This window comes from Anas acuta, chromosome 6 (assembly GCF_963932015.1).
Source record: "Anas acuta chromosome 6, bAnaAcu1.1, whole genome shotgun sequence".
NCBI classification, from domain to species: domain Eukaryota; kingdom Metazoa; phylum Chordata; class Aves; order Anseriformes; family Anatidae; genus Anas; species Anas acuta.
Genome location: NC_088984.1, coordinates 23,978,936 through 23,993,862, shown reverse-complemented (window position 1 = coordinate 23,993,862; position 14,927 = coordinate 23,978,936). Strand labels below are relative to the sequence as shown.

Genomic DNA, 14,927 nt, shown 5'->3' with positions numbered 1-14,927 from the left:
TTTAAATGATGCATTAGAATAATTAATGTTGTTAAGTTGCAAGTTAGAAAACAAAAAATCTTGAATGAAAGAGAAAACATAGCATAGAGTAAGAAATTAAAAGTTGGCATGCTTCTTTTCAGGATTTAAAAGGGTTGAAGAACTTACAACAAAGTCCCATTGGCATGTTTCTTCATCTATTTCACTTAAGGAGGAATTTATTGGCCAAAGGCCCACCTTTATCCAGCCTATTTCAAGCTGCAGGGTATGCAGTGGGGAAACAGTCAGATTTCAAGCTAGAGTCTCTGGCATGCCCAAACCAGAAATCCAGTGGTTTCATAATCAACACCTCATGTTACCAACAAAAGACTTAGTTTTCCACTTTGATGAGTCTACAGGTGCAGCTATGCTCATAATAGTAGATGCTTTCTTAGAGCATTCTGGCCAATACTCTTGCAAGGCAAGAAATAGTGCTGGAGAAACAACTTGTACAGCTACACTTACAGTGACTGAAGAAGGTAAAGCCCCATTTTTATTTCAGAGAGAATCAGTTTGTTGTATACCACACTTCTACACTGTTACTAACGTTCTTTCTTCATTTCACAACTTTTCTTTAGCAGCTAATGTTATTAGTACCTACTACCTGTAACCCAGACACTCTTATTTCTTCTGTTTAAACTATAACATATTTGAAGATTTTCAAATTTCTATCTTGATGTAGATCAAGAAATAGAATCATTTTGCTGAAAGGGTTCAGATTTTTTAAAATGGAATTACGTAATGGCTATAGCATTGACTGAGGTATTTTGCATTATCCTGTAGAAAATAAACAAAAAAAAAAAAAGAAAGAAAGAAAAAGAAAATACCTCCTTTAAAAGTTCCATACTAAGTTATCTAATACTGAAATTCGCAAGTGAAAGAAGAAACAAGCATCAACTGTGTATCAACTGCATGACTAGACTAGTCATCATTTGTCATTCACATCTGTGAATAGATATTCTTTCTGTCAAGAGCATAGTACATCTGGCATGCTGAGTTTTCAAGTGAAGATCATTCATTTTCATCCTCCGTGCTGTATGATTTTGTTCACATCATGGCCCAGAAGTTCTTTAGATACTAATATTGTTATTTTTTGTTACTTGATTACACAGTGCAAGCCCTAGATAGGAAAAGTTCTGGGAAAGATGTAAAAGAGTCTATGCGGTCGCAGGCTATATCAGAACATCATGTTGCTCCTTTCACAAAGAAGAACGTTAAAGCTTTTCAAAAAGAATTTAAATCAGTGCAACAACCATCACAGGAATTGAGTGTACAGGTTTATGAAAGCATATCTGAAAGTTTGACCATGAAATCTACATCACTTGAAGAAACAGAAGCTATGCACAAAACAATCTTTTCCCAAACATCTCAGGACACCAGAATCGCTATGGCCACTGCTCAGGAATTGAAAGATGTTCCTCCAAAGATTCTTCTGCAACTCAAAGACTTAACAGTGAAATCTGGTGACATTGCTCAGTTCATATGTGCCTTAGAAAATGAATTCTTCTCCGAGTTTCTTTGGGCTCATGAAGGTGAAAGGATAGAAGTGTCTGAAAAACTGAAGATATCACAAAATGGAAGTGTCCTACTGCTCACGATCTTAAATGCCCAGCTGACAGATCAAGGACTGTACAGTTGTACTGTATATAATAATCACGGAGGGACAACAACTACTGCAATACTAACAGTCAAAGGTGGTTATTTGACTTTAAAAATTATGACTTACCTTTTGCAACTTCATTGTCACAGCCTATAGGTCACTAATATTTCTTTAATTATCAGCATTTAATTGAGAAAGCTCTAGTAATAATTCTTTGGGTTCCCAAACGCACATACATTTATGGCTATATTCATAAGTGTTGTAACTTCACACTTCTTCCCAGTATGTAACAGAAGTCTGTGGCTTTTCATTCCTCATATCCTTCATGGTGTGCAATGAGACGTAAGGTAGAACAGGCTGGTAGGAAATTTTCTATTTTGAGAATTCCTGAAGATGGAGTTTAAGGGAGATAGGGATGTCAGGTAAGCAATATTAAACTACTGACCATTGTTTCAGATTGTAGGGGTCCAACTTGTTTCACATGAATCAGGATTGTAATTTGCTTGAAAGGATTAATGGGTGCAGGTTCTCTATGACTGCACTAATGGATTGTCTTTTTCCTTTCACTTGCTCTGATCTAAGTATTTATTTTTGCCAAGGCTCCTTTCACTTCTTCCTGACATCAGCATATTAAAGTGTTAGTTATTAGCAAAAAACTCAAAAATGTGTTATTACTACAATAGACAGGTTATAGTATTTCTGAGCTTGAAGGAATCAAGAGCAGAAAAATAATGAGGAAATTATTGATGCAGTAACATTGATTTGGCTCTTACATACTGACATTTCTTTAATCATTGCTGAACTGTGTGTAGTAGTTTACGTAATTTTCTGCTGCTACTTTTCTGCAGCTACATCTGCTGCTACATTGAAGCTCTAAAAAAGTGAAGATAGGTGTGTATTAGGCCTTATGGACCCAATCTTGGTCCCATGAAAGTCACATAGACTCAACTGGGACCTCAGCTTAGCAGGAAAAGAGCTCTTAAATGTGTAATCAGTCATATTTAATAGCCTTGTGACACTAATATGTTAGACATTCTTTTCAGTACTAATTAATGCTTGTTTTTCTTCCCCACCTAAATATAAGGATGCTTTTTATTCCTGCAAAACATCTGACCTAATCCTTTTCCTAACTTTATTCTTACCTAGCTAAAGAAGCACAAGCCAAAGCAGTAACAAAAATTACCCTTGAATCAGATACTAAAAGCTTTAAAGCAGCCAAAGATTGTCAGTTTAAAGCATCTGAAGTTAAGCAAGAATCATCCAAGAAAACCTCAAGCTTATTTGTATCTACCTCCCAAAGACTACATGAAGCTGAGAAGCAAAGAAGCAGAGTCTACTATCCTGATGTTGTGCCATGTGAAGACATTGCAGAAACTGATGCTAGAGCACCAAAGTTTCTTGAAACTCTTCCTTCAGAAACCATTGTAAAAGAAGGAGATGATGTTTTACTCTTTTGTATAATGAAGGGTGTGCCTACACCTTGTGTGGTCTGGCTGTTCAATCAGCTAATAGTTGAGGAGTCTGCATTGTGTTCCTTAAAACATGATGGGCCACTGTGCAGTTTAAGATTGTTGAAAGTTGGTCAGAACCACAAGGGTATATACAAGTGCAGAATAGTTAATCCTGCAGGACAAGCCGAGTGCAGCACCCATCTGAGAGTGACAGGTTGGCAACTGCATGCTCCTTCCAAGTATCAATTCCTCTTTCATAACATCATTGCATTACAGTACATTCATTCCCTGGGAGATGATAAAGAACGAGAAACATCTCATAAGCCTGTGGGTTGCTGAATGTTTTCTTCAGGAATTTAAGGCATGACAAAGGCATGTTACATTAGAAACCTTCTCCCACCCTTCCAAAAAACAAGCAAATCTTGTAGAGAAGTATACATTGCAAACAAGTTTGAAAGCATTCAATTACTCTGTTCTCAAAGTTTATCAAATATTTGAGTTGTTTGTTTGGCATGCATTTATGTGTATTCATGTGTGAATTTCTGTATCTTTGCAAGAGAGAGTGAATGTTTTTACTTCCTAAAATGTTGGCTCATACATTCAGCAATTTTAGCTCAAAATTTTTTTTTTTTTTTTTTTCCTAGCTCCTGAAAAAATTATTCATGAGAAGCTAGAGGAAGAGATTGAAATGGAAGTGAAAGGTACAGTCACTAATAATGTTACACTGAATAAGTAGTTACCAGTATTTAGTAACACTGTGAAAAGTGTTTATCTGCTTCTGTGTAGTGTCTGATGGGGAAAAACAGACACATTTTAAAGCATATCGGAACATGTTGCATGTTTGTTTTGATATGCAAAAGATTACCTGCATTATAAAGTTATTTAAGTTTTAAATTGTTTAAAACTTCAAATTTATAATTTTGCAGCTATATTCTGAACTTTTACTTCATGCTTTGCAGCTATTCACAGAGCTTTTATTTGTTCAATTTCCTTTTGAACGCATGGAATAGTTTACTTCAGAAGGAAGCTATATAAATTTTAATCATATTATTTTTAAGCAAGTTATCAACCTAATCTTAATCAGTTCAGTGGACATTATCAGATGGATGAATTCTACTAGAAAGCATTTGTTGTTTAGGATATGTGAAAGCTATACGTTCCCATTGATTCCTTGCACTTCATCTACGTACATTAATTCATCATTATACATCTCTTACCCTGGCTTGCAGATAGCATATGTGGTTCATGTTGCTTGCCTTTTTTTTTTTTCTTCCCTGTGCATAACACTGTGAAGTTAGTGGCTGTATTAGTTCGAATAAACGCCTTCTCATTTCATGTTAGCTAATTACTTATGTTTTTTGTATATCTTTCAAAATATTTTTTCTCAATTGTTTGAACATTTAATCTATAAACAGAAGGGTCAGAAAGGGCGTTTATTCTACTGTCTGCAAGTCAGGTAAGATTTTCTTCTTTGCTACCCAAAGACACACAGCTTTTCCAGGCAGCAAAAACATACACACAGAAGAACGTGTTATTTTGAAATTCATTTTTGCTTGTTCAAGAAGAAATTTCCACAGTCTGAAGAAAGAAAAGACAACGAACGATTTTCGTGTCAATCTTTTAAACAGAGCAAGGCATTGCGTTTATTCGAACAAATATGGTGAGTGAATTACTTTTTTTTCCTGGGTGTGTGATGAAATGTTGCATGCCCATTTTTTAATTCAATATATTGCTATTTAATTTTTTCAATCAGATAGCAGGCAGAGTGGGGCATGCTATAATCCAATCTCATTTTCTTGCAGGGCAGCACAGCAAGTTGAACCTCGAGGAACCTGAGGCAGCGTCAGTGTTGGACTGTCCCCAGAACTGCAAACCCACCTTCATGCAGGGCCTCAAGTGTAGGTCTGTTTTGGAGGGGGACCCTGCTGTCTTCCAGTGCAAGCTGGTGGCCTGCCCGCCACCCCATATGGCATGGTTTCACAACAACAGGCCAGTCCGCCAGGACTGCCGCAAAGTGATTCGCACTGAGAGTGAGGAGCACATGCATAGTGCCAGCCTGGAGGTGCGGGACGTGCGAGAACATGATGCTGGCAGCTACAGGGTATTTGCCATTAACAGTGAGGGCTCAGCTGAATCCACTGCCTCACTGCTAGTGGCACGTAGTGGTGAGCTTCAGGGCTTGGGTTGCAGGGAGAAAGTGGAGTTGATGCAGGAGAGCTGGGAGTGCCTGCTACAGCAGCGGCAGCAGGACCGGCTGCGGGTAGTGCTTCGTTGCACTGGTTCACCCTTTGACAAGGGGCAGGAGGCTGAGCAGCTGCTCCAGAACCTCTCCCCAGCCCAGGGCAGGGTACGAACCATCCGTTTCCAGAGGTTGCCACTAGTGGGATCTCATCGTCTGAGGCCAGCATGTGGTGGGGAGCAGAGAGACACAGTGGTGAATGCTGATGAGCTGTTGGATGAGGAAATCCGCTGGAAGCTGCAGCGGCTGCGGGAGGCAAAAAGGGCAGCACTGAAAAAGAAGCAGGAATGCTTTGTGTCTGTGCCCCAGGAGGGCCCTCCTGGGAAGCTCAGTCCACCTGAGGCACCTGGCAAGATGGATGGCTCTGAGTCCTTCAAGGTACAGGTGATGGAAGGGTATGGTAGGCCCAAGGCAGCAGGGAAGCAATGGCAGGCACCAGGTGGGCTCCTGGAGCCCTGCCCACCTCTCTTCGTCCAGGAGGTCAAACCCCAGGAGGCTGTTGAGGGGCACAGTGTTACCTTCTCCTGCCTCTTCCATGGCCGCCCACAGCCAACAGTCACTTGGTACAACAATGCTGAGCCTGTGGGGCGCATCCGGGGTACTGCAGTTCACACCACAGGATGCCGTTCTACACTGACCTTCCCATCTCTGCTCCCACAGCATGGTGGCACAGTCACCTGCGTGATCTTCAACCCACTGGGCACAGTCAGCACCTCAGCTGCACTTCATGTGAGGCGGCAGATGCCAGCCTATGAGGCCATTAAGGAGAGGGAGAAAGAGAAAGAGGAAGAGAAGAAAGAGGAGGAGGAAAAAGAAAAAGAAGAAGAGGAGGAGAAAAAAGAAGAAGAGGAGGAGGAAAAAGAAGAGGAAGAAGAGGAGGAGAAGGAGAAAGAAGGGGAGAAAGAGAATGAGGAGGAGGAAGAACAAGAAGAGGAGGAAGTCAGCCTGGCTTTTGCAGTGGAGCAGGGATTGCCAAATACCATTCCAGACTCAGACCTACTGTCACTGCCTGTGGAAATCAAAATCACTGCCCCCACTCCAACACCAGAGCAAGACACAGACATGAGGGAGACCACACAGCCCTCTCCAAATCAGGCTGCACCTGCCATAAAGCACAAGTTCAAGTTTTCATTTGATGTGGGAAATGAGCCACCCCAAATTGTGGCAGAAGCCCCAGCACACATCCATTGCTACGAAGGGGAGGTAGTTGTGCTGGAGTGTACTGTGTCTGGGCAGCCTCCACCTGCTGTGGCCTGGTCCCAGAACAGCCAGCATCTCTCTGCAAGTGAGAGGTTTATGTTTGAGGAGGGTGACAATGGCACTCATCGCTTACACATCCGAGGGGTCTCTGTCTCAGATGCTGGGCTGTATTGTTGTGTAGCCAAGAATGTGGCTGGAACAGCCCAGACTGTCTTTGAGCTGACAGTGCAGCCTAGTGCACACAAGTTGTATAGCAAGAATGGAGGTACTGAGGAACTGCCTGGCATGAACCATACCCTGCAACTCCAAGGCCTCAACAAACTTGGGAAGGAGGAAGAGGAACAAATCACATGCTCTAAGGAGGAAGAATCCCATCTGCTCTGGCCCTTGCAGTGGTCTCCATCTTCTCGTGAACAGGTGGAAAAGGATTTCAGGGAAAGTAAGATGGAGGAAACAGTGGTGCTGGATATCATGGAGGTTTGTTCGAGGCAGGAAATGGGTTATACAGAAGAGTGTGTGAGGGATACAGATGATATTTCTAAGATGAGGCAGCATAGGGGAAAAGCAGTCTCTGAAGAACATGGCTTTGGAATTGATGCCACTGTCCTGCACCCAAGTATGTCCAGGGAAGAGCATGAACTTGTGGCCAAGGATTCAGGTCACTTTTCAGAGGAGCTGGAGGTTGAAGGAGACAAGCTGGCACAACATACAGACAGTCTGTCCTGGGAATTCTTGAAGTCACCATTTATAGAAGTGAAAGGGCAAATGCCTGCCTCTGAGCAGTCTGCTCTGACAAGTGAGTGTGAGGATCCACAGTTTTTCATTCCTGTATCACCACTGGTGCAAGAGGAGAGTGACAGCTACTTGGAGGAAAGCAATGCACCTGCCTGGGAGGCAATGCCTTCTGATGGATCTCCTGTCGATGCACCAAGTGTGCCCCACCTACAGGACAATATTTCAAGCACACCCACAAAAGAGCCATTAGGCTTTTATAACTTCTGTGCAGAAGAGCAGCAGGAGGAAAAGGCTAAGCAGCAGGAGAGATCAGTAGATATTGAACAGAACATTGAGGTTGATGACCGCCTTCATAAAGAAGAAATGATTGGTGTTGGGGATGCTGCACACTGGGAAATATACAATGATAGACAAGTGCTGCAGGAAACAGAGCCTGACACAGGCAACTACTCTTTGGATCTAATTCTTACTCCTCCTGGCATAGAAAACACTGGTCAGGATTTTACTGAGGAAGCTGAAGTTCACCCAGAAACTCATTTCAAAGAGCAATTACTGTCATCTGAGACCAATGATACCAGTACCATATTTGATTTGAAGAAGTTTGTGGAGCCTTTGCCAGATAAAGAATCTGTGGACACAGAACAGGCACAACCCCCTGCAGGTTTGGAGAGTGTGCAGCTGGGAGAAACTGGGCCCATCTCTCCTGTGCACAAACATGAAGTGCTTGTGGAAGAGATTTCTCTAAGTGAGGAGCTGTGTCAGAGCTATAGGATGCAGCAGGAGGAGGTCAGTGCCCAGGAAGAAGAGCAGCCAACAGAAATTAGGCAGCCTCATTTGCGAATCCCCAGTGGGAACCTTGGCAGCATTGCAGTATTTGCTGAAGAGAGGACTTCTGCTGAAGAAATTAATGAGTCAGAGGCAAATGTCTGTGAAGAGGATTCACTTGAGGGACAAAATCATAGTTTTCTGGTGCAGCCCACAACAGAGTTCCAAAGGACAGTACAGAAAACACATGTGAGAGAGACTGGGGAGAGGCTGGAGTCAACAGACACTCAGACTGACAGCTTCATCAGTGACTTGAAAAAAGCTGCACTTGAGAGGAAACCCCAACCTGGGCATAAAATAGATGAGGAAGATGGCTCTGGGGTAGAAAAGATCTTTGAGAAAGTAGTCAGCAGTTCCACTTGTGAAATAGAAAGCACAAGTTACCCTGAGGAAACAGTCAGAGACATCCATCTAGAACCAAACACAACTAAGGGTTTCTCATTTGGGCAACTCCAGCTTGGTTCAATAATGGATGATTCTGTGTCACGGAAGGAGCAAAGGAAGGAGTGTGGGGACAAGAAGAGGACTCCAACTAAGAAAACCTCTGAGAACAGCTTGGATGGTGAAGGACTATGGGAAGATGTTTCTGCAGGTCCAGAGCCCAGTGCTGTTCAAGCCATAGAGTTGCAGCCTGACTTCTCCCTGGCCAAGTATTTAAGGTCAGCAGGGATGCAGGAAGCGCCAGATGTCAAAGGCACAGCTCAAAAGAAACAGCGAGAAACCATCACTTCCCTGGAAGTAGAGGAGGTTACCTTCAGCATGGTTTATGACTATTACAACAACCAGCAGGAGCAGGCCCGGCCCTTCTCTCCTGAGTCAGAAATGTCCATAGAGCTAGAGAGTGGGAACGGAGAGGAGTCACCTGATTCAGACCACTTCTACACACCTCCCTCTTCAGTGGAGATCTTCGAAACTGCTTCATCAGCATCCTACCACACACCACTCAGCACACCTGAGCGCTACTCCACTCCATCTGAGGGCTCAGAGTATGGCACACCACCTGAGCAGTACTCTACACCATCTGAGGGATCAGAGTACAGCACACCACCTGAGCGCTACTCCACACCCTCTGAGGGATCAGAGTACAGCACACCACCTGAGCGCTACTCCACACCCTCTGAGGGTTCAAAGTGCAACACACCCTCTGAGCGCTACTTCACACCCTTCGAGGGACCCAGCTCTGCGTTAGGGGACAGAACACCACCAGAGCGTTACCGGACACCCACTGGAGAGTATATGGATGCCCTGGCAATGTTTACTCCCTGTGAGGAAAGCTGTCAGACTCCAGACCACTCATGGGCTGAGGTGTTTAGGACCCCCCGTGAAGCCCTAGAGCCATCAGGCAATGAGATGCCACCTGCATTCCTCAAGGCATTGAGCAGGAGGAGGCTGTACAAGGGCAGCACACTTAGTTTTGTGGCTGAGGTGGTGGGTGTGCCTGAGCCAGGGGTGAAGTGGTATCATAATAAATCTCTTCTGGAGATGGATAAGAGAGTGCGGATAGAGAAGGATGGGAACAAGTGCATTCTGGAGATCATGAACATCCAGAAAGACAATGAAGGACAGTATCTGTGCCATGCAGTGAACATTGTCGGGGAAGCTAAAAGCATTGCCCAGGTGGAAGTTTTGTCTGAAGATGGGCGATCACTAGCACTGCCACCCCCTGTCACTCACCAGCATGTTATACACTTTGACCTGGACCAAAACACATCCTCACGGTCACCTTCACCACAGGAAATCCTTCTGGAGGTGGAGCTGGATGAAAATGAGGTGAAGGAGTTTGAGAAGCAGGTCAAAATCATAACTAATCCTGAGTTTAGCCCAGATAAGAAGAGCATGGTGGTTTCCCTGGATGTTCTTCCACTTGCCCTGTTGGAGCAAGTTTCAGGCTTGGCTTCAGAGGAGAGTGAGGATGTGAAAATTGATTTCCAAGTGACAGAAATGCCTCCCCGCTTTGTTGTGCCCTTTGCAGATGTGGAAGTTACAGAAGGTTCGGAGGTAGTCTTTGAGTGTGTGGTTACTGGTACTCCTGTCCCAGTAGTGCAGTGGTTTAAAGGTGACACCTGTGTGACAACCACCTCAGGGAAGTATGTTGTAAGTCAGAAAGAGGGACTTCACAGTTTGAAGGTCCTTAATGTAGGTTCTTCTGATGGTGGCTCGTATCACTGCCAAGCGATCAATAGGCTGGGAGAAGCAATGTGTAAAGGCTCCCTCATAGTCAGAGCTCAGCAGGGAGCAAGTGCTAAGTTAAGCAGTGAGGCAGACATGAGCAGTGAAACAGAGAGGCCCCAGAAGTGTGATTTGCTTATGAGTAAGACTGTGTCCCCAGGAAACTGGTCAGAAGTAGAGCTGGAATTTAAACCACACATGGAGAACTCTGAGAGAGCAATACAGCTGCTTGCAGTGACTGAACAGGAGCAAGAGGTGGAAGGGCAGAAACGTGTCGATACTAGTTTTGATGTGTTTGAAGAGACATCCCAAGAAGAACAGATTGATTTTAAAGCAGAGGACTCAGAGAGCTGCAGTTTTGAGCTCCAGGCCACAGAAACCCCTCCCAAATTTCTGAGGCTCATTTCTGACTACAGTACATTTGTAGGTGCCTCAGTTTGTTTCCAGTGTCTTGTGACTGGTTCCCCTTACCCAAGTGTTCATTGGTACAAGGATGAGATATTGCTGGAAGGAGACAGGTACTATGTGCAGGAAGAGCAGGGGGGTTCTCATAGCCTTACTATTGAAAATTTGATGCAAAGTGACAGTGGGAAGTACAAGTGTATAGCTATTAACAGGGCAGGAACTGCTGAGACTTGTGCAGTGTTAACACTATACTAAATGTCCGTAACTTAGAGTCTATTCTGAAACACTAAATGTTGTACACTGTTGTTCGCTACAGGTAAAAATGCAACAATCATTTTAGGGGCATTGATTTTTGTCTCTTTAGGGGTGAAATTCACTCCACATGGGCATGTTTCTATCTCACTTAAATTTACTTTCACTGGGGAATTTAAGTGAGATTTATGGTGTGCATAAGTTTTACACACACTTTCTGTACTGAGGTGCATTTCAGATTCCTCCCAAGCTCCTTACTCATTCTTGTAAAGATATTTTAATTGACATTCATATATATAGGAATCATTTGTATAGTGTACATACCCCTGTGTGTCTGTAGCCATGCAATTATTATTTTATGTAGGCTAGAAATCACCTAAAAATGCTGAATTTACTTTTATCTTGTAATCTAACAGTATGGAATACTGACTTAGGCTTGCTTTTTAGTTTGGACATAATTCCATGAAATAACTCCTTAAACTGGTATTTCCCCTTCTCACAATGTTGTGTCAGAAAATGTGAGTCTCTCTGATTCAAATCCTGTGTCTACAGTTTCTGTCATTGCAAAACTCTTATATCCATTTGTCTCACTCTGTTGACTCATGGAATCCTATGATTTTTTATTTATTTTTTTAATTCAGTCAAAGAAATTATTCTGTTGCAAAGAAAAGTGATACAATGGGAAGAGAATAAAAGTTTTGCTTTAGTAGAGACTGGACAGGATTTTTACTCTATTACCAAGTAATAAACATAAAAATCTATTTTGTACTGTATCTTTAAAAGTTAAAGAGAAAGGAGAGGGAGCTTAATAAATCCATGATGTAACTGTAAATTCATTAATATAATTTTTTTGGCCCCATATGCCAGTGTCATTCATAGGAAATACATAGTAGTAAAAAATAAATAAATAATTTTAAAAAATGCAGTATTCTTGTTTCACATTAGAACTAAATCTCTACAAATTCTTTTTTTTTTCCATTTCCTTTTTTTTTTTTTTTTATTAGTAAAAGTTGTGTGCTGTTTCAATATGACCAGAAGTAAATAGAATACATTCAATTGTTACCTGTGGCATTTTCTCAGCATAAAACATTTTTACATTAATGTTCTCAGTGTCAGTATATAATTTTGTATTTAAAAATAATATTTAGGAGGAGGAATCAGCTGTAGCTGACATAATTAAATCAAAGCTAAATTAATCTGTCTTACATAAACAATGATAATTTGATTAAGCATGTTAAAAGTATAAGTTATTAATATTTATCAGAAGTTAAATAACTGTAATGCATGTGCCAGCTTTCCAGTTGCAAATGTTCCAAAGTGAAACCCTAAACAACCCTTAGCAAAAATTACTTTTACTTTAATTATTTGTTTATGATGTTCACCACATTATTTACAAATTGCTATCTGTTGCCTTGCAAACTTCTTTAAGGAGAATGGTGATTTTAAGTGTGAGGGAACTATTACTACAGTACAGCCAGCTATGTTCATGAATGTTCTTGTTTCTGAGTTTGACATATCCTCACAATGAGGTCAGTATGCCTCAAAAACTCGATCTTTTAAGATAATCTCATCACTTACTTTGAATAGTCATTTTTGTTCAAAAGATACACTTTCCCCAATTCTGCTGCCCAGTATAAACTCAAATTGTAGGAGAGGCAACTTCTAGTGACCCAGTATGTGGGCAAAATGACTGGAGTGGTTAGGTCAATGCCATTATGTCACTTTGGTTTCTTCCCAGTCATGACCCCATAAAGAATATTTAAGTATATTGTTAATAGGTGGAGAAAATTTTAATTTTTTTTAGGTAACAGTGGTAGGAAAGAGAAGTGGGAGTGTCTGACCCAACATTGTGATGGGAGTTAATTGCTTCTTCATCTGTCCTTATCCATTCCTTGTGCAGATGTGTAACACTAACTGATTCATTAGGCAGCAGAGGTCCCTAGGAAAGTTGAAAAGAATTGTTCTATGCTATGCATTAGCTGTGACATGAGTCTTTTAGGTACAAAGTCAATGAGGCCAGAAAGCCTTTGGTTAGGCCCTAAGCAGTTATGACCTGTGTTTAATTTGCACATAAATTAACTGATTTTTTTTAGTAGAAATATGTCTACTTCAAAGCCTTGTATCCAAACAGGTCCAAGTTCATAATCACACCTGAAATATATGGCCAGGCATATTTATCTATATCTGTGCAGCAGTGTTTGTGTTTTTCTGTAAGCTTAAAAGTCTGATTTTAAGTTTCATACGTTAGCCAGGAGCACTATGTTGTGCGTGTAAAGATAGAAAGCCTTACCTAAGATACAACAGTATAAATCTGGAATAATTCTAGTTTAAATAAACTTCCTCTGGGGCAACTGGTATAGCGTTAAGCCATGTTTGATCATCTCCCTTCAAAATGTTTTGCTTTCAAAGGAATTTAAAATATCACAATTTTATTCTCAGGTTTAATGTCTTCCATTTTACAAGTCATGTATCTTTAAAAAAAAAAAAAAAAAAGTGAATTATGTTTGTCACCAATGTGTACATGTTAGCATGTATGGCTAATTTGTGAAATAAATATGTAAAATATTTAAGTCCATCGCTTCTTGTACTTTATTCATTTCACAGACATAGCTACAATATAAAATAATCTGTATTTTTTGTCATAAATATGACAAACATGAACACAAAAAAGTGCATTAATTTGTACTCCATGCCTGTATATAATGTCTTCCCATGTCTGTTATCATAAGTTCCTTTCTGCAATTTTTATACCTTCTTATGGGCCCTATTTCAATTGATCATTCTCAAGTTCACTAGCACATTATATTTCTGAGGAAGTTGCTCTACTGGTTTAATGAGGCTGTTAGTTAATACTAAGGGACAGATGTAATTTATTTTTTTTTTCCTAAGTGTCTCTTCTGTGCAGGTGATCACTGTACGCACTGTGCTATGTCAAGTACACTATGATGTTTGTTTTTAGCAATTATGAATCTTTCTACAATGAGAAATAATTACGTATGGCATATTCTGTTCTTCTCCATAGCTGTGAGGACAACAGGATTTGATTTCCAAAAGTTTTATTTGTGTTGTGCTTTTTCTGGATAGCTTGTTTTGTTCTGGGAAATCTCAGAATTCACTGATGTTTCTAGTGTCCAGGATCTGCAGAGGACAGACAACATGTTCTTTCCATGATGTCTGTTTCCTCACATTTCAAAATCACCATTAGAACAAAGTGGTTCATCATATAACTGTCCAAGTTCACAAAGGCAAGAAGAAAAACTTTGAAGTGCTCTAATGTATTTTTCTTGGGTATAATATTGGTTTTAATATGCAGGATAGTGCTAGGGAGGGGTTTAAAAGCAGAAAGGAAAATCAATGACATTAAATCAAGAATGTAAACTCATGGTTTTAGTAATAATGGTGTTGTAACTGCAAGGGTCTACTGTTAAAAAAAAAGGGGGGGGGGGAGGGGCAGGATAAAGGTGGTAAGGGAGTGGAAATATCTTGTGTTAGACAAAAAATAGAGATGAAAGTAGTGAAGTAACTGCACCAGAAGAAAGTCTGGTGTGCTGTAAAGTTTGTCATATTTTTCCAGAACTAAATCTAACAATCTGCTTTTTTCTTGGTGTTTTAAATTAAAACAGCCTTAGCACTGTTCTCCTGTACTTGTTTGTATGACTGCACATATAAGTATCTACGGCGCATACCACTTTAATTATATTTTTGAAATGTACCAATGTTGTGTAACTGTTACTTGTAGCATACATTGAATACTACAAGAGGTTATGACTAACCCATACTGTGATGTTAGTTTTAAAGAGAAGCCCATGTTGATCAAGATGGCAAGTTCATAAGTAACCTAACAGCACAATGTGTGTGGTTATTTATGGTAAGTGTGTATTTAACAGAAGGAGGACCTCATGTTCATTGCTACCTACTGCACAGTATTAAGAAAACCTCCACATATACAAAAATAGTTGCACTAACAGAGCTGTATTTTACTCTTCGCAGTTTATTGCTACCTTCAAGTGGTCACTTCAACATTCCAGTAAAA

At 40.9% G+C, this 14,927-nt stretch overlaps 2 protein-coding genes across 12 annotated transcripts in view; both read left to right on the top strand.

The window, feature by feature from the left end:
• TTN (titin) overlaps positions 1-14,927 on the top strand; it is a 243,116-nt gene that overhangs the window by 35,843 nt on the left and 192,346 nt on the right. For 7 of the 11 annotated variants that reach the window (XM_068685811.1, XM_068685812.1, XM_068685810.1 and 4 more), the window contains 4 exons: positions 123-497; positions 1,131-1,712; positions 2,765-3,283; positions 3,714-3,770. In XM_068685811.1, coding sequence (XP_068541912.1) covers positions 123-497; positions 1,131-1,712; positions 2,765-3,283; positions 3,714-3,770 — 1,533 coding nt within the window. The remainder of the gene's footprint in view (positions 1-122; positions 498-1,130; positions 1,713-2,764; positions 3,284-3,713; positions 3,771-14,927) is intronic. The other 4 variants (XM_068685816.1, XM_068685815.1, XM_068685817.1 and 1 more) reach the window with 2 other exon arrangements.
• LOC137858308 (muscle M-line assembly protein unc-89-like) lies at positions 4,641-14,606 on the top strand. Its single transcript, XM_068685818.1, has 2 exons — positions 4,641-4,729; positions 4,872-14,606. The coding sequence occupies exon 2, from the start codon at positions 4,952-4,954 to the stop codon at positions 10,895-10,897; it is 5,946 nt and encodes a 1,981-aa protein (XP_068541919.1). The 5' UTR covers positions 4,641-4,729; positions 4,872-4,951; the 3' UTR covers positions 10,898-14,606.